The sequence below is a fragment of the Sus scrofa genome, chromosome 14 (assembly GCF_000003025.6).
Source record: "Sus scrofa isolate TJ Tabasco breed Duroc chromosome 14, Sscrofa11.1, whole genome shotgun sequence".
NCBI classification, from domain to species: Eukaryota; Metazoa; Chordata; class Mammalia; order Artiodactyla; family Suidae; genus Sus; species Sus scrofa.
Window position 1 is genome coordinate 29,854,111 of NC_010456.5, and position 18,990 is coordinate 29,873,100.

Sequence of the window (18,990 nt, forward strand, 5' to 3'; positions counted from 1 at the left end):
TTGCATTTCCCCAAGGTCTAGTTGTATTGAGCATCTTTTTACGTGATTATTGGTCCTTTTGTCTGTTCAAGTCCTTTGTCCTTTTTTTTTTTTTTTTTTTTTTTTTTTTGTCTTTTTGCCATTTCTTGGCCTGCTCTCGCAGCATATGGAGGTTCCCAGGCTAGGGGTCTAATCAGAGCTGTAGCCACCAGCCTATGCCAGGGCCACAACAACGCGGGATCCGAGCCGCATCTGCGACCTACACCACAGCTCATGGCAACGCTGGATCCTTAACCCACTGAGCAAGGCCGGGGATCGAACCCGCAACCTCATGGTTCCTAGTCGGATTCGTTAACCACTGCACCATGATGGGAACTCCTGTCCATTTTTTTAAATTAAATTTTATTGAGGTATAATTTCCTTTGCCTTTTTTTTTTTTCTTTTTTCTTTTTAGGGCTGCACCTTCAGCATATGGAAGTTCCCAGGCTAGGGGTCGAATTGGAGCTGCAGCTGCCAGCCTTTGCCACAGCCACAGCAACTTGGGATCCAAGCCGTGTCTGCGATCTACACCACAGCTCACAGTGACACCAGATTCTTAATCCAGTGAGTGAGACCAGGAATCAAACCCGAGTCCTCATGGATACTGGTCAGGTTTGAAATCCTTTTTAAAATTTTTAATGAAGTCCAATTTACCTATTTTTTCTTTGACTGCTTGTGCTTTCAGTGTCATATTTGAGAAACCATTGTCAGATCCAAGGTCATGGAGATTAGCCCTATGTTTTCTTCTAAGAGTCATAGGACTCTTACAATTAAGTTCTTACAATTAAGCCTTTGATCCATTTTGAGTTTCTATGTGGCATGAGGTCATAGTCCAGCTTCATTCTTTGGCATGTGGATATCCAGTTATCCCGGCAGCATTTGTTGGAAAGACTATTCCTTCTCCTGTTGAATTTTTTTGTTTTTGGCTTTGTTTGTTTGTTTGTCTTTTTAGGGAAGCACCCTAAAAAGGCATATGAAGGTTCCCAGGCTAGGGGTTGAATTGGAGCTGTAGCTGCTGGCCTATGCCACAGCCACAGCAACACAGGATCTGAGCCACATCTGTGACCTACACCACAGCTCACAGCAACACTGGATCCTTAACCCACTGAGCAAGGTCAGGGATTGAACCTGTGTCCTCAAGGATGCTAGCCAGATTTGTTTCCACTGAGCCATGATGGGAACTCCTATTGAATGGTTTTGACGCTCTTGTTGAACATCAGTATGTATAGTGTATAGATCTGTGGGTTTGTTTCTAGACTCTCATCTCCATTCCATAGATCCGCACTATGCCAGTACTACATTATTTTGAGTCCTATAGTTTTGTAGTAAGTTTTGATATAGGAAGATGTGAGCATTCCAAGGTTGTTTGTTTTCAAGATTGTTTTGGCTGTTTGAGATCCCTTAAAACTCCATATGAATTTTAAGATCAGTTTTTCCTTTTGATAGGCAATCCCTACCGAAAATGCCATTGGATTCTGATAGGGGCTGCACTGGATCTGTAGATTGCTTTGGGGAATATTGACATCTTAACAATATTAAATCTCCCAATGCATAAACAGAGATGTCTTTGCATTTATTTAGGTCTTCTTTCATTTCTTTCCACAGTGCTTCATAGTTTCTTGTAAATGGGTCTTGCACCTCCTTGGTTAAATTTTTGTTTTGTTTTGTTTTTAGGGCTGCATGTGTGGCATATGGACGTTCCTAGTCTAGGTGTCAAATTGGAGCTGCAACCGCTGGCCTATACTGCAGCCACAGCAACACAGGATACTTAACCCACAGATCGAGACCAGGCATCGAACCCTCATCCTCATGGTTATTAGTCAGGTTCGTTACCACTGAGCCACAGTGGGAACTCTTGCTGAGTTAAATTTATTCCTAGATATTTTAGTCTTTTGGATACTATTATAAATGGAAGTGAGTTCTTTATTTCCTGTCCTATTTTTTATGTGTTTTGATTTTGTATCCCACAACTCTGTTGAATTTATATATTAGACCTAACAGATTGGGGGGGATTCTTTAGCCTTTTCTGTAGATAAGAGTGTGTCATCAGCAAACTGAGATGGTTTTACTTCTTCCTTTCCAACTTGGATGCCTCTTACTATTTCTTTTTCTTGCCTAATTTCTCTGGCTGGAACCTCCAGTTCAGTGTTGACTGGAAGTGAGAAAGCAGGCATCCTGGTCTTTTCTCTGACTTTAGGAATACTTTCAGTCCTGGGACAGACAGGTGTCAGAGGATTTTACAGGGGCAGTGCTAGGCAGTGCTGGGCTTGGAGAGGGAACCAAGTCCAGCCTCTTGCACAAGTGCTGGGGCACACGGAGCCTGGGTTTCCTTTTTGGGGAGGTTCCTGAAATGACGCAAAAGGAGCCAGCCCGGTTGGCCAGAGCCCCTCCTTCCCCTCAGCAATCTGGCCCAGGCTCCTGAGCCCGTCCCCTTCTGCAAAGTGCTCTGGACCCACACACGCCCGTGCTTTTGTCCCCACAGAAGAAGAGCCGTAATGAGACGTACGGCGAAGGCAGCGGCGTGGAGATCCTGGAGAACCGGCCATACACGGACGGGCCCGGAGGCTCTGGGCAGTACACGCACAAGGTGTACCATGTGGGCATGCACATCCCCAGCTGGTTCCGCTCCATCCTGCCCAAGGCAGCCCTGCGGGTGGTGGAGGAGTCCTGGAATGCCTACCCCTACACCCGAACCAGGTGAGCCTGCCCTCAGCCCCGTGCTGTCTGCTGGGGAGGCAAACCTGTGGCATAGATCCCAGGACTGGCCCTCCAGACTGGCTAATTCCCACACCCTATGGAGCCCAGGTTCCCGGGAAGCTGAGCCTCTGTTCTCTGAGCAGTACCCTGAATGTCCCCCAGGATCCCCTTCAGGGAACATGCAGGAGACGGGAGGAGGCACCCTTAGGTGTCTCCTAGCCTGCCAGGGGGTGGATACCAGGAAGGCATGAGTCCAGTGAGGGCCATCGACGACTCCTTTGCCATCTGGGAAGGCTCAGGAAACACAAACTCACTTTAATGTTCACCTTGGAATGCAGAGCAATCAACCAGCTGGGAAGAAACACGGATTGAGGGTAGACCAGATGGCCCAGAGACCGGCCATGACTATGATGATGTTTCCTAACAAACCATGTTGAGCAGGGCTTTCTTTGGATCCCCCCTGGCAAAGGGCTCTTCCCTCTGTGCTCCCCACCCAATATAGCTGAGCACTGCTTGGTTAGAATAGATAGGGAGCTGCTCCCACTTGGTGAACAGGTGGAGTCCCTGCAAGTGTCCTGAGTCTTCCTTCCGCATATCAGCAAGGGTCAGGGGCTTTGCGAGAGCATCCTTGAGGGTCACTCCTCTTTCCTCCTCTGAGCTCATCACCAGCCGAAAGAGAGGGGCTGTCTCCTTGTTGCCAGACCCAGTTTCTTGGGGGACAAGGGACGGGGTGGCATGTCACACGGAGTGCTGCTCCAGATTCAGCCCACTCAGCACGGTGCCACCTTCCCTGTGCTTGTGGCCTGTCTGCCTGTGCCTGTGTCCACACCATGCCTCACGCACGCACGCACGCACGCACGCAGACACGGGGCTGCCTGGCAGCTTTCCGCGATGATTTCCTCTTCCCCTGCACCCTCCCCTCCCCCCCAGCCTGGACTTGGCTCTTCCTGGGATGAGGTGAGAGTCCAGGAGGCGGACAGGGCCCGGGAGCCTCGGCCACCACTCCAGCCCTCCTCCGCTGCCCAGCCCCCCACCCCCACCCCTACCCAGCCCGGTCCTGATGGATTCGCTCCTTCCCCCACAGGTTCACTTGCCCTTTTGTGGAGAAATTCTCCATTGACATCGAAACCTTTTATAAAACGGACGCTGGAGAAAACCCCAATGTGTTCAGCCTGTCTCCTGTGGAAAAGAACCAGCTGACCATCGGTAACTGTCCACCCTGAGGCTTCCACCCTGGGATGGGCCAGTTCCAGGCTTCCCTGTCTGGGGGCCTCTTGATTCTGCTCCGGGCCTGGCAGGCCTCAGATGGGCTCCTATCCTGGGCTGGGAGTTCCCAGTCTAAGCAAGCCTTGGGGTTAGGGGGTGGGCAGGGGAGCCAGGACGGGCCCCCTCGACCCTATTTTCCTGATGTGCACACTGAGGCTGAGTGCCTTTCCCACTCGAGCCCCTTCCCCCCATCCCTTCGAGGTGTGTGCTTGGGTTGGGGGGGTCACCTCAGGCCGATAGTTGTGTGTGAGTGCAGCGGGGCACACAAAGGATGTTTCCCTTGGATGGTGGGTGGCCTTTTCTCCACTCCCCTCCTGCTGACAATGCCATTGCTGGAAATGGACCCTATCTGTTAAATCTTTTTTCTTTTGGCCACCTCGTGGCATTTGGAGTTCCCGGGACAGGGATCAGACCTAAGCCAAAGTTTCTATCTATGCCATAGTCGTGGCAAGGCTGGATCCTTTAACCCACTTTGCCGGGCCGGTCATCAAATCTGCATTCTGGTGCTGTGTATATATAGCCGATCCTATGTGCCACAGTGGGAACTCCTAAATCTTCTTTTTCAAGGGAAGCCAGAAAAGGGTTTTCATGTGAAATCCCCCAATTCCTAACTGTTGACAACAAATCATAAATTTTTGTCAATAAGCTTTTGCCTGCCAAACAAAACACATCTGTGGGCCAGCCGCCACTCGACAGCCCCCAGGCCCACAGGAACAAGCCACTGTGGAGGGGTTCAGACGGTGCACAGCTGCTGTTGGAAGGGTATTGACAAACTCCCAGGTGGCCTCTGATGTTATGGGGCTTTTCCCTGACACCTCTCCCTCCTGCCAGAGTTTTTGCCCCCCCCCCTTGGGCTTGGGGGATACATTAGTTTGCTCGGGCAACCAGAACTAAGTACCACAGACTGAAGGACTTAAAACAACAGATACGTATAGTCTCACAGTGCTGGAGGCCAGAAGTCAAGATCTGGGTGTCGGCAGGCTTCTGGGGCTCCTGAGAGAGAATCTGTTCCTGCTGTCTCCCCTCGCTTCTGGTGGCTGCTGGCAGTCTTTGGCATTCCTTGGCTTGTAGGTGCATCACCCCAATTTCTGCCTTCATCTTCACATGGCATTCTCCCTGTGTGCATGCCCGTGTCCAAATTACTCTTTTTCTTAAAACATCGAAGTTTAGTTGATTAACAGTATTGTGTTAGTTTCAGGTGTCTTTTTTTTTCTTTTTTTTTGCTTTTTTAGGGCCATACCTGCCGCATCTGGAGGTTCCCAGGCTAGGGATTGAATCAGAGCTGCAGCTGCCGGCCTACGCCACAGCCATAGCAACGCCAGATCCAAGCTTTGTCTGCAACCTACACTGCAGCTCATAGCAACACCAGATCCTTAATCCACTGAGCAAGGCCAGGGATCGAACCCACATCCTCATGGATACTAGTTGGGTTCATCACCGCTTCTCAGGTATATTTTTTTTTCCATTTTTGGCTGCACCCACGGTATATAGGAGTTCCCAGGGACAGGGATCCAATCCAAGCTGCAGCTGGGACCTATGCCACAGCTGTGTCAATGCTGGATCCTTAACCCACTGTGCTGGCCAGCAACACCACAGAGACAAGCTGGATCATTAACCCACTGCGCCATAGCAGGAACTCTTGCATTCTTTTTTAATTAAGCCAAATTTTTCCTTTTTATAAGCATGCTAATAATTTTGGGTAAGGTGCACCCTAATGACCTCATTTTATTTTATTTTTTTTTGTCTTTTTTTTTTTGTTATTGTTGTTGTTGCTATCTCTTGGGCCGCTCCCGCGGCATATGGAGGTTCCCAGGCTAGGGGTTGAATCGGAGCTGTAGCCACCAGCCTACGCCAGAGCCACAGCAACGCGGGATCCGAGCCGCGTCTGCAACCTACACCACAGCTCACGGCAACGCCGGATCGTTAACCCACTGAGCAAGGGCAGGGACCGAACCCGCGACCTCATGGTTCCTAGTCGGATTCGTTAACCACTGCGCCACAACGGGAACTCCATGACCTCATTTTAATTTGACTTCTTCTTTAAAGACCCTGTCTCCAGGAATTCCCATCATGGCTCGGTGGTAACAAACCCAACTAGTATCCATGAGGACACGGGTTTGATCCCTGGCCTCGCTCACTGGGCTGGGGATCCGGCATTGCCGTGAGCTGTGGTGTAAGTCACAGACACATCTCGGATCCTGAGTTGCCGTGGCTGTGAAGTAGGCCGACAGCTGCAGCTCTGATTCGACCCCTAGCCTGGGAACCTCCATAGGCCCTGGGTGTAGCCCTAAAAAAGAAAAAAAGACCTTGTCTCCAAATAAGGTCACATTCTGAGGTCCTGGGGCTAGAATGCCAATGTCTGAATTTGGGGTTGGGGCACATTCTACCCGTAACAGAAAGGAAGGGCCCAGCATGACGCAGGCCCTCTGGCGGCCCTTGTTTGGCCAGCTGCAGGCTCCCTCTGGAGGCCCCCTGCCCTTGTTCCTAAGTCCCAGCCCTCCCCTTGGTGGCCTTTGCCTGCCTGAGCATGTGGGCACATGTCTGCTCCAGGAAGGATGTGCCTCCCGCCTTACCTGCTTCTGCCCTTGGGCCACTCCTGACCCCTCGCTGGTTTCGGTGAGGGCCAATGTCTGCAGCCGTAAACCATAGCCCAGACCACCAGCAAGCCGGGGAGATGAGACAGCCTGGGCCTGGCCATCATCCCCACCCATCTGAAAGGAGGGCTCTCTGCACCACAGACCCCACCCTGGGTTCCTTCTCCCCAAGTGTGTACACAGCCCTGCCTAACACACACGTACCTCAGGAGCCAGGGGAAGGAGGCCTGTGACGAAAGGTAACCCTTCCCAGAGTCACTGTCACACCTCCCCACCCAGGTCTCACCAGCCCCCAGTCCTCTTTCCCAAGTGTCCAGTCCCACAGCACCTGCGACCCGCTCTCAGGCCTGACATCTCCCACTGGGCCCTTCATGCTGATCTGGCTGAGAGGGGCTTCCTAGCAGGCCAGCCCACCTTAAAAGCCTCCTCTAGTGCCATGTCACAAAGCCGGTGAAGGGTGGCCAACGTGTCCAGCTGCATCCCTGCCACCTCTTTCCATGTAGACACCCTGCTTGTTCCCCAACCCCCACCTCCTGGTCAAGCATCACATTCTGGGGCATTGTCAGCCTCACAGTTCTGTTCCTGGAGCTGAAATACCACCTTTTCTGGGAAGCTTTTACACTTCTACCCCATCCTACATCCTCCGTGGAATTCCATCTCCCCTCCCCAGCTTGTCACCTTATTTACCTGCTTTGGCAGGTGTGCATGAAACATGAGCTTCGCTGAAATGATTTGAAAAGGCAGTAAGGAAAGACTTGGGCCTTGAGGTCGGGGGTTCAGGGTCAGAGTGGACCACAGCAGCATCCTCACCACCCATGCCAGGCCCTGTGGTTCATCGAGGCCCAGGACCCTGTGAAGATTTGGGGGTGGCAGGGACATGGGAGGAGACTGGATGGGGAGGATGGGGATGCGGTTGGGGCAATGCAGTGACCACAGGATCTCCCTGTAGATTTCATTGACATTGTCAAGGACCCCGTGCCCCCCAGTGAGTATAAGACGGAAGAGGACCCCAAGCTGTTCCACTCGACCAAGACCCAGCGGGGGCCCCTGTCTGAGAACTGGATCGAGGAGTATAAGCAGCAGGTCTTCCCCATCATGTGTGCCTACAAGCTCTGCAAGGTGGAGTTCCGCTACTGGGGCATGCAGTCCAAGATCGAGAGGTTCATCCACGACACGGGTGAGTGTGCCCAGCGCTCGCCTCTCCGCCTGTGCCCCCGCCTGCCCACCTCCTCCCTCTGCGTCTGCCTGGGAATCCAAGTTTTTGTGCTACTCTGGACAGGTAACCCCAAGGCCCATGTGCAGCTTCCCACCTGGTTTACTGTGACCACATAAACACCTGCGGAGTCATCCACAGGTGACAGGGAGGGAACGTCCTGCCCCCAGACACTCTCGTCTAGCTGATGTTTGTAACATGTAATGCCCGACCCCCCATAGGGGAGCAGCCCCAGAGGACTGCTCATAGCACTTTGCACCCTGAGGCCAGACGCCAGCCCTGCCCCTGTGCCGTCCCCAGTTTGGCCTGGAAGTCCCAGGGGAGAGTATCTGGGACATCCTCGTGCCCTCACACCCAGGCCAGCCTGGCCCAGAGCAAGTGCCCAAGGAAGAGGGGACCCACAGACAACCAGGGGTTCCCTGCACAGCTAGAGCTGCCCTGGGTTCCACCCTCCCCTGGAGCCCTCAGCTCCCTCCCTGTCCCCAAGGTCATAGCAGAGGTCACTGCCCAGAACCTGGTCTGAGCTCGTGATCCAGGAGTGGCACCCGAGCAGACAGCTGTTGACTCTTAAGAGCAAGGGTGACCTTGTGTAGCCATGACCAGACCCATGCCACTGATGGTAGACTTCACGGGTGTCATAGCAGCTCTCCATGGCCCGGGAGAGTGGCCACTGTCACCTTCATTTGCAAAGGAGGCAGCAGAGGGCTAGCACTGGGTTCGAACCCAGATCTCCTGTCCAGATGTAATGTTCTCACACTAGTGAGCAGGAGCATCTCATCACATGGTCTGTCCAGTGTGAGTGCAGGCTGACCCCGAGGGTAGCCCTAGGCCATGGCTCAGGGCTGGGGGGCACCCTCCCAGGAGTGGATATGAGGTAGAGTTTCTCCCAGGTGGACTTTTGGGCATGAAGGGATTTAGAAAGGACAGCTGGGGAGGCAGAGCGGCCTGAGCGAAGCTAGGAGTGGGAATCAGAAAGGGTCACCCGAGGCCAGAGTGGGGACGACCAGCCTGGGAAGCTGCTCCGCTTTCTCTAGGAAAGTGTACAGAAGGCCCAGGGATGTCCTTCCTGGCTTGCCCCCTGGAGAAACTCAAATGCACGTTCTGGAATGTTCAGAGCAGCAGGTTGGTAAAAAGCAAAACGGACAAACAATGAAAGTGAGCCAAAGACCCATTGGCAGGAGAAGGAATAAATAAAATGTGGTATTTCAAACAAATAAATACCCTTCAGCAGCAAACCGGAAACTCACCCAGAAAAACACATGGCAAAAAAAAAAAGAAAGACATGCAGTGTGACACATACATCTAAATGTCAACAACATGGAGACCAACCCAACACATTGTGTGGAAAAACACTCGGGGGCTAAAACCAAGAAGAATAGCAGGTAATAAAAACAAAATTCAGGAGAGGCCCTTGATGGGTGATGTGGAGGGGGTGCTTTATTTCTTCATGGTTTTAGGCAGCTTATTGAGGCCTAAATGTGCATCCATTGTAAGAGGACAGTTCCATCAGTTTGAATGTATTTGTAGGGTGGTGCACAGTTCTAGAACATTCCGTTACCTCAGAGCCTTTCCAGTCATCCAACACTCATCCCCACCCAAGGCAACCCCCATCTGCGTTCCTCCTTTTTTTTTTTTTTTTTTTTTTTTTCTTTGTCTTTTTAGGGCTGCACATTAGGCATGTGGAAGTTCCCAAGACAGGGGTCAATTCAGAACTACATCTGCCAGCCTACCCTCCAGCCACAGCAACCCTGGATCCGAGCAGTGTCTGTGACCTACACCACAGCTCACAGCAATGCCAGATCCCTAACCCACTGAGCGAGGTCAGGGATCAGACCCGCATCCTCATGGATCCTAGTTGGATTCGTTTCCACTGCACCACAATGGGAACTCCCAGCCCCCATCTGCTTCTTGTCCCTGTGGTTCTTCTATTCTTTATACCTTAAAAGTCTTTTATTTTCTATGTATGATATAATCCTATATATTTTACTTGATTATTATTATTTTTTACAGTTACCCCTGTGGCATGTGGAGGTTCCCAGGCTAGGGGTCAAATCAGAGCTGCAGCTGCCAGCCTACACCACAGCCACAGCAATGCAGGGATCTGAGCCGTGTCTGTGACCTACGCTGCAGCTTTCAGCAACTCTAGATCCTTAACCCACTGAGCGAGGCCAGGGATCGAACCTGCATCCTCACGGGTGCCTATGTCAGGTTCTTAACCCAGTGAGCCACAATGGGAACTCGTCTTACTTTACTGTATTTTAGAACTTATTTTATATGTATATATATTCTATTTTAAAAAGAAGGGACTGAGAGTTCCCTGGTGGCTCAGCAAGTTAAGGATCCAGTGTTGTCACAGCTGTGGCTCTGGTTACTGCTGTGGCTCAAGTTCAGTCTTGTACCACAGGTGAGCCCCTTCCCCCAGGCCCCGAAAAAAAGAAAGGAGCAACCTGCATCCAATTTGAACTTGATTTTCCTGTGGGAAATTCAACAAGAAAAGTGTAGTAGACTTTGAGACAGGAAACACTCGGGAAGTCCTCCTCCAGCTCCCCCCAGATGGGAGTCCTCCCCAGAGTTCAGCGTGGCTTCTGTGCAGACACAGTACCTTGGGAGGCAGCTCTACCCCAGAGACAGAACCACTGCGAGCTGGGAAGGCCCTCATGAGGGGAAACTGAGGCATAGGGCCAGTGGGGGTGGGTCGGAGCCCGACCTGCAGGGTGGGGTGCCTCCCTGCCTAGGGGTCTCTGGAGGCTCTAACATGGGCCTTCCTCCTTCTTGCAGGCTTGCGGAAGGTGATGGTGAGGGCCCATCGGCAGGCCTGGTGCTGGCAGGACGAGTGGTTTGGGCTGAACATGGACAATATCCGGGAGCTGGAGAAGGAGGCACAGCTCATGCTGTCCCGAAAGATGGCCCAGTTCAATGAGGGTGACAAGGAGGCCGCAGAGCTGGCCAAGGACGAGGCCACCCAGGACCAGGCCCCCAGGGAGTCCCCCCAGCCCAGTGGCAGTAGTGGGGAGCCCCTGGCGGGCAGGGGCCTGAAGAAGCAGTGGTCCACATCTTCCAAGTCGTCCCGGTCATCCAAGCGGGGAGGTGAGCACCGTCGCCACGCAGCATCCCTGCCCTTTACTCATCCTCCCTTGTGACAGCCCCTCCTGAGTCAGCCCCGTGCCCCTGCCAGGGTTCTAACTCTGAAAGTGGAGTCAGAACAATGTGGCAGAGTTTAAGGGGCCTGGTCCTCGGCAGACTAGATCAAGGGCACAGAAGTGGACCCAGGCCTGTAGGACTGTGTGTCCTGGCCTCATAGCTGACCCTCTCCCACTTCTACTGTGTTCTGCCAGGTGGGCTGGGAGGCACCAGGGCTGCCCCGTCCTTGTTTCTCCACTTCATCCCCTCCCGAGCCCTCCTGGCTCTGCTCTGGTTTCATGACACTGCCTGCACCCCAGCGCAGCTAGGTGGTGGGTCACTCTGGGATTTTGCCTTCCAGCAAGTCCTTCCCGCCACAGCATCTCAGAGTGGAGGATGCAGAGTATCGCCCGCGACTCAGATGAGAGCTCAGACGACGAGTTCTTTGACGCTCATGGTAGGTGGGCTCCCTGGACCACAGTGGGGGCCCTCCCAAGAGAAGGAGAGGAGGGGTCTGAAAGAGTCATGGTGGGGGATGTGGGTCAAGGTGGCAATTACCTGGGGAAAGTTCTGGGTGGACGACAGGGTGTGGGGACAGGGGTACAGGATGAGATGAAGTCACCAGGAGTCTGGGGTCTCACATCCACCCTCACCAGATTAGCAGAGGTTGCATACTGGGTCTGGCAAGGTGGGCACTGTTCTCTCAATGGCCCCCCAAAAAATAGATTTGCAGGGAGTTCCCATTGTGGCTCAGTGGGTTAAGAACCCACTGGTATCCAGGAGGATTCAGGTTCGTGTCTGTGGCCTCACTCTGTGAGTTAAGGATCTGGCTTCAGAGTAGGTCACAGTTGCGGCTCCAACTCAGCCCCTAGTCTAGGAACTTCCATATGCTGCAGGCCCTAAAAAGACAAAAAAAAAAAAAGATTTACAATTAGATGGGGCATTTTTTTCTATATGTGAATTTAATTCCCTAAGAAGCTTTACAAAAGCATCCCTTCTAATCTTCTAATTATCTTATTTTGCAATTAAATTAACACAATATAATGCAGAAACTTTAGAAAATACAAACAAGCAGAAAACACGTGAAGTGCCCATTTTCCCACTAATCCCCAAATAAGGCGTGCAGCCTGATGAATCGCCCACCTGTGCCAGGAAGATGGAAGGACCAAGCGTCTTTGCTCCAGACTTGGTCGTTCCTCTCGAGGAAGTAAGAGGTGCCTGCAGGCAGGTGCAGGGAGATGGGTTTGCAGTTTACAAAGCAGGATCCAGGCTCAGAAAGGGGCCGGGACTTGCCCACTGGCACACAGCAGGGCAGAAGGGGGTTTGGCCCTGGAGCAAGGACCTGGAAGAGGAGGCAGGTACTTCCTTCTCGAGCTGGCCTCTGCTCCTGGAGTCTCCTGGTGGTGGGGGCGGGGGGGTGGTGCCCTGAAGCATCTCCCACCCCACCCTCCCTCCAGCTAGGCCAGGAGGCTGCACCCTTCCTGGCTCTTTGTCCCTGGCATGAGGGAAGTACACACCTTATGTAGAAACTTGAGAAAAAGCTGGAAAGGGAGGGTCAGCAAAGCAGATGAGACCAGAGCAGCAGTGTCCTGGGAAAGTGGCCCAGTGACCCACTGAAGAGGGCCCATCTCCTGCCAGAGCCCAAATGGCCACCATCCACCCAGCAGTCATGTATGGAAGTCCTCAGAAAAGCAGAAACAAGAGTCATGGATGGGACTGTTCACAGCAGCGCTGCTCACTAAGCTGTACTTTTGTGGACACTGCAACAGTCAGGAAATAAAACGGGGAGAAATAAAACAGGGCCCACCCATACAGTCAACTATGATTCAGGAGTAAAAAGGAATGAAGCACTGACATGTAGTTGAATCTTGAAAACACGATGTCAAGTAGAAGAAGCCAGACACAAAAGACCACGTGCTGTGTGATCCCATGCATGGGAAACATCTGGAATAGGTGAATCCATAAAGTCAGAAACTCAATGGGACGTTGCTAGGGCTGGAGGAGGGGGTGTGGGTCGTGACTGCTAATGGGGCCAGGGTTTCCAGTCATGGAGATGGAAACGTTCTGGAACTAGATAGAGCTGATGGTAGAACAGTATTATGAATGCACTAAATGTTACTTTTTTTTCTTTTTTTTTTAGGGCCTCACCTGCAGCATATGGAAGTTCCCTGGCTAGAGGTTGAATCTGAGCTGCATCTGTGACCTACGCTGCAGTCACTCCCACCATTGTAACCATTTAAAAGTAGCAGTTAGGAATTCCAGTCATGGCGCAGCAGAAACGAATCCAACTAGGAACTTCGAGGTTATGGGTTCGATTCCTGGCCTCGCTCAGTGGGTTAAAGATCTGGAGTTGCCGTGAGCTGTGGTGTAGGTCACAGATGCGGCTTGGATCTGGCGTGGTTGTGGCTGTGACATAGGCCGGCAGCTGTAGCTCCGATTCGACCCCTAGCCTCTAGCCTGGGAACCTTCATATTCCATGGGTATGGTCCTGGAAAGCCAAAAAAAAAAAAAGTAGCATTTAGTAGGAACTCCCTTGTGTAGGTTAAGAACCAGACTGGTGTCCATGAGGATGCAGGTTCCACCCCTGGCCTTGCTCAGTGGGTTAAGGATCCTGCATTGCCCCAAGCTGTGGTATAGGTCGCAGATGCGGCTAGGATCCTGCATTGTTTTGGCTGTGGTGTAGGCTGGCAGCTGCAGTTCTGATGCAGCCTCTAGCCCAGGAACTTCTATATGCCACAGGTGCAGCTGTGAAAAGAAAAAAAACGGATACAGTGATGAATTCTATGTTAAGGGGACGTTACCACAATTTTTAAAAAAACATCAGGCAGAAGCCCCTGGGTGTGTGGCCATGTACTCACCTGCGAAGGAAGGGGGAGGGTACCAGGCCTGGAGGGGCCCCAGGGTCAGGGAAGTATGCCCCCTCCTAGGGCCCTGCCCCCCAAAGCCAGGCCTCCCAGCTCCCCCACCCCCATCCCTGTGCTTGACCCAGATGCCAAAGCCTCTCTCTCTTTTCCCCAGAGGACCTGTCTGACTCAGAGGAAATGTTCCCCAAGGACATCACCAAGTGGAACTCCAACGACCTCATGGACAAAATCGAAAGCCCTGAGCCAGAGGACACACAAGGTAACAGGCAAGGACGCTGAGGGCCGTCGAGGGCCACTGCGGGGCCACGCCCCCTCTTCCCTGACCCAGCTCCTGTGCGGGGCTGGGCACCCAGGAGAGCTGGGGGAACACCTCGGGTCCTGCTTGTGACAGCCTCTGCTGGTGGGCTTGGGGCTGCCCCTCCACTCACAGCCCCTGCCGCTCCTGTGTTGCAGACGGTCTGTACCGCCAGAGCGCCCCTGAGTTCAGGGTGGCCTCCAGTGTGGAGCAGCTGAACATCATTGAGGTGGGTGCCAAGGTGGCACAGGGGGAGGGGTCAGGGTGCAAAGGGCTGGTCCCACGGGGGCGATGGAGGCAGAACTGGGCCCTCGCAGCCTCCCGTCCACACTGGCCTGGGCCTCGCTGGAGAGAGGTCTGGGGCCCCTCCCTTCCCATCTCCCTGAGAACCAGTAGGGACGGCAGACAGCCTGCCCAGGAAGGCCTCAACACAGCTCCACCCCCGGAAAGTAAAACAAGAAACTTGTAAATTCCAGATCAAAAATAAGATCTTCACCTTTTGCTCAGCCTGTCTGAAGTCCCTGAAGAAAAAGAGATGGAAGGGGAGGAGTGGAGAGCCATCTAGGCAGAAGTGAAGTGGCCGGTGGTGGCCGCCCTGTGGGGGGGGTCGGGGCGGAGCTCTCAGTGTCCAATAAAGCTGTCTTGGTAGAGCGCCTGTGTCGGCTTTGGGGGTTCTTTGCACAGAGCTCATGCCCCTTCTCCTCCCCCACCTGTGGGCGGTCAGAGCTGTTGGCATCCGGGAGAGGAGCCAGGGCGGAGTGGGGCCATCATACCCCGTGGTTGCCACACTGTTCTCGCCTCTTAGCGGCCCAAGGTGGAGGCGGCACCCCTGGGGATTCAGGACCCCTGGGGAGTTTGGAAGGGGAAAGGGAGCAGCCACACACTCCCTCCTCTTGGGGTTTTCTTTGAGATCTGAGGTCAAGGCTTGCTTTTCTGGAAGGGTTACTGGGACGAGGAGAGTTGATTTCCAAGTGCCAGTTATTGGTGATAAAGCAAATGGAGCCCCCTCCCCACCCACGGCTCTGACGCCCCCCCACCCCTCTGGAGGGGCAGAAGGGGCCTCTGGCCCTGGATCTGCCTCGGGATGTGCACTGGGACCCAGGTTCTGGGCCACTGCCTTCCAGAGTCAGATTCCCTTGCTTGCAGTGGCCCCCAGACCGGAGCCTCCTCTCCAGCCTTGCGGAGGAAGGACAGCTTTATGGAGTCACTGATGGGGATCGCCTTGCTCTCCAGAGCTGGCCCCCAGGCCTTGCCGTGTTGCCCCACCTCCCCAGGCCTCTGTTCCCACTGGGCTTCGAGTTTCAGGCGGGGCATGTCCCTAGATAAAGCAGGTTGAAAGGAAGGAAAGCTGTGTCCCAGACCAGCCTCCTGGGTCCCTGAACAGTCACCAGCCTCCAGGGCCGGGTCCCAGCAGCCAGGCACAGGCAGAATGCCTTCAGCTCCCCCTGGCCCAGCCCTGCCTGTCTGGGTGACAGGGAAGCTGCTATAAGTCATTTCTTGCATGAGCTGCTCACCTGGCTGTGCTGACCAGTCCTTGGGACTATTTGGGGCTTCTGTCCTGGTCTGTGGTCCAGGCAGCCTATAGCCCCACCCTGCCTTTGACTGTGAGTTCATTCCTACCCAGGCTGGCCTGCACACATTGTGACACGCATTCCTGCCTAGGTGGCCCATGACCGGCTGATGACCAGCCCCCACCTGGGGACTGAGGCAGCCCAGCCTTGCCTCCAACCCAGGCCCAGTACCACCCATCACCTTTCCTCCCAAACCCTCTGCTGCTAAGTGGCTCCCAGCCCAGCCTGACCCATTCTTGGTGGCCTCACCAGCCCCTGGGTTCAGCACGTGCACTGCCCACCCCTCTCGTGGGCTCTGTATTGACACTTGGGTCCTGCTGCTGCCCCATTCCTGACATCCCATAGCCCAGTTGAGAACCAGCTACCACCCCCCCAACATGGGCTGTCCAGATGTCTTCAGCCTCTTGTTCTGTCTCCCCAGTTCCAGGCCCCTCTCTTCAGCTTCCTTTCTTGCTACCTCACCCCCTAGCATAATATGGGCATGGTAAATACTCAACAGTGGCTCCTCTTCTCTTTTTTTTTTTTTTTTGTTGTCATCTTAGTGCTACACCTGCAGCATATGGAGATTCCCAGGCTAGGGGTTGAATCAGAGATGCAGCTGCCAGCCTATACCACATCCACAGCAACACAGAATCCAAGCTGCATCTGTGACTTACACCACAGCTCGTCGCAATGCCGGATCCTTAACCCACTGAGTGAGGCCAGGGATCGAACTTGAGTCCTCATGGATGCTAGTCGGGTTCTTAACCTGCTGAGCCACCCAACAGTGGCTTCTTTTGAGCCCTGGCCTTGGCCTCCCACAGTCACACACCAGAAGCTGGGGACAGGGAGAGACCCTTGAGACGGGACCACAGCCCAGGGCAGCAGGAGAGCACTGAGCTGGTGGCAGGAGCTCTGGGTTCCAGTCTACCTTAGCACTGATGTGCTATGTGACATCAGGCAAGTCCTTTGGCCTCTCTGGGCCACCACCACCTTGTCTCTGAGTGGAACTGCTCCATTCCCCATGGAGTGTGTGCAAGTCTCAGTCACACATGGACCTCACAAGGAGGCCTGACCAGCAAGAGGTGGGGGGCATTACCCATCACAAACAAGGGGGGTTCAGGTAGACACATTGCCCTCCCTGCTCTGACACGCTGAGGCTCTGCCACTGATGGGACAGCTCTGCTCTTGAGGACTTTAAACATGTTTTTTATGATCATGCCTGAGGCATATGGAAGTTCCAGGTCAGGGATTGAGTCTGCAGCGCCAGATACTTGAACCCACTGTACCAGGATGGAGCTCAAACCCACACCTCCACGGCAACCTGAGCCACTGCAATCAGATTCTTTTTTTTAAGGCCACACCTGCAGCACATGGAAGTTCCCAGGCTAGGGGTCTAATTGGAGCTGCAGCTGCCGGCCTACACCACAGCCACATCAACACCAAATCCAAGCCACTTCTGTGACCAACGCAGCAGCTTGCGGCAATGCTGGATCCTTAACCTCCTGAGTGAGGCCAGGACTCAAACCTGCATCCTCATGAATACTAGTTGGGTTCTTAACTCGCTGAGCCACAACAGGAACTCCTGAAATCAGATTCTTAACCCACTGTGCCATGGCAGGAACTCCAGGACCTTGGTCTGGCAATGGCAGGGCCTTGGGGCCACAGGGTAGGGGGCTGGGAGTATAGATGGAGGGAGAGCTCAGAGCTGCTGGCTATGTGGCCAGGCTGAGTCCCTGACCCCAGCCCCTCTCAAGTGAGCCTCCTTCTCATCCCCAGGGCCCAAAGCCCCAGAAGCCCCTGCCTGGGCCCCCACCATGGGGAGTGGAGCTTGTGCTTTGGAAGGGATAGACCCCCTCTCCCCCATGTGCTCCGTGCCCTGGTCAGGGCAGCAGCGGGAGCTGGGCTGCAGGCAGAGAGAAGGGAAAGGACCAACCCAGCAGAGGGGGTTAAGGCTCTGGTACCAGGAGCTGAGGAACAGATCGGGGTTTTCAGAGGGATCGACTGGGCTGCGACAGGCCACCTCCCAGCATGACAGAAGCTGAGTACGCAGGGAGCTGACCCCACCCCCCCACCCACACAGGATGAGGTCAGCCCGCCGCTGGCCGCGCCACCCTCCAAGATCCACGTGCTGCTGCTGCTGCTGCATGGAGGCACCATCCTGGACACAGGCACTGGGGACGCCAGCTCCAAGCAGGGCGACGCCAACACCATCGCCACGGTGTTCGACACTGTCATGCGTGTGCACTACCCCAGTGCCCTGGGCCACCTCGCCATCCGCCTGGTGCCCTGCCCGCCCATCTGCTCTGATGCCTTCGCCCTTGTCTCTGAGTGAGTGCCCAGGCCCGCTGCCACCTGCCCCTCCCCTGGCCCTGAGGGTCAGGAGACTCCCCCAGGACTGGGACCACGGTCCTGACATCCAAACCTGCAGCAAAACCTATGCAGATGTCTGAGCTTACAGTCCAGGAGGGGCCGGGCCCAAAGCTGAGCCTGTTTCCACATCTGTGATGTGGGGATGCTGACCTGCCTCCAAGACACTGGCCTTACTCCCTGGCTCTGTTCTCCACGCCTGGCCCAGAGGCATCACCACGAGGCTTGCCCAGTCAGGGCTGAGGCTCTCAGGGTGTCACAGGTCAAGGGACAGGGGCCCTTGGGCTGAGCTGAGGCCACCTGCTCTCCTGACCCGCCCTCCTCCCCCAGCCTCAGCCCCTACAGCCACGATGAAGGCTGTCTGTCCAGCAGCCAGGACCACATCCCCTTGGCTGCCCTGCCCCTGCTGGCGACCTCCTCACCCCAGTACCAGGAGGCCGTTGCCACAGTGATTCAGCGGGCCAACCTCGCCTATGGTGACTTCATCAAGTCCCAGGAGGGCGTGACCTTCAATGGGCAGGTGAGTCATGGGATGGAGGACAGAAACCCTGCAGGGTAGGCTGGCAGGTCGCCCACCCAGGGCTCTCCCCAGCAGCACCCCAGCAAGCAGGACGGGTGCTCAGGTCCCTGGGCCTCTCCTCCTCCAGGTCTGCCTGATCGGGGACTGCGTCGGGGGCATCCTGGCATTTGATGCCTTATGCTGCAGCAACCAGCCGGTGTCTGAGAGTCAGAGCAGCAGCCGCCGGGGCAGTGTGGCCAGTGTGCAGGTATCAGCTTCTTGTGGGCCCTGGAGCAGGGGACCTCCAGGAGGGGGGCTGTGTCACCTTCTGGCTCAAAGATCCCAGAGGCCTGTGGTAAAGGGGAAGGGCATAGATTGCCAAGGCAGCTGCCCAGAGGCAGGGGGCAGATGCATGGGACGGGTGAACAGCTGAGGCTCTGTTGCACCTAGCGGCGGGGGCAACTTCAGCAGGAGATGAAGCAGGGTCTGCGCTGGGGGCTCTGG

The 18,990-nt window shown here is 54.5% G+C and overlaps 1 protein-coding gene across 13 annotated transcripts in view; it reads left to right on the forward strand.

The window, feature by feature from the left end:
- PITPNM2 (phosphatidylinositol transfer protein membrane associated 2) overlaps positions 1 to 18,990 on the forward strand; it is a 155,378-nt gene that overhangs the window by 124,011 nt on the left and 12,377 nt on the right. For all 13 annotated transcript variants that reach the window (XM_005670599.3, XM_013982792.2, XM_021074064.1 and 10 more), the window contains 10 exons: positions 2,501 to 2,715; positions 3,800 to 3,921; positions 7,525 to 7,752; positions 10,567 to 10,875; positions 11,270 to 11,365; positions 13,927 to 14,031; positions 14,226 to 14,296; positions 17,701 to 17,948; positions 18,318 to 18,507; positions 18,635 to 18,754. In XM_005670599.3, coding sequence (XP_005670656.1) covers positions 2,501 to 2,715; positions 3,800 to 3,921; positions 7,525 to 7,752; positions 10,567 to 10,875; positions 11,270 to 11,365; positions 13,927 to 14,031; positions 14,226 to 14,296; positions 17,701 to 17,948; positions 18,318 to 18,507; positions 18,635 to 18,754 — 1,704 coding nt within the window. The remainder of the gene's footprint in view (positions 1 to 2,500; positions 2,716 to 3,799; positions 3,922 to 7,524; positions 7,753 to 10,566; positions 10,876 to 11,269; positions 11,366 to 13,926; positions 14,032 to 14,225; positions 14,297 to 17,700; positions 17,949 to 18,317; positions 18,508 to 18,634; positions 18,755 to 18,990) is intronic.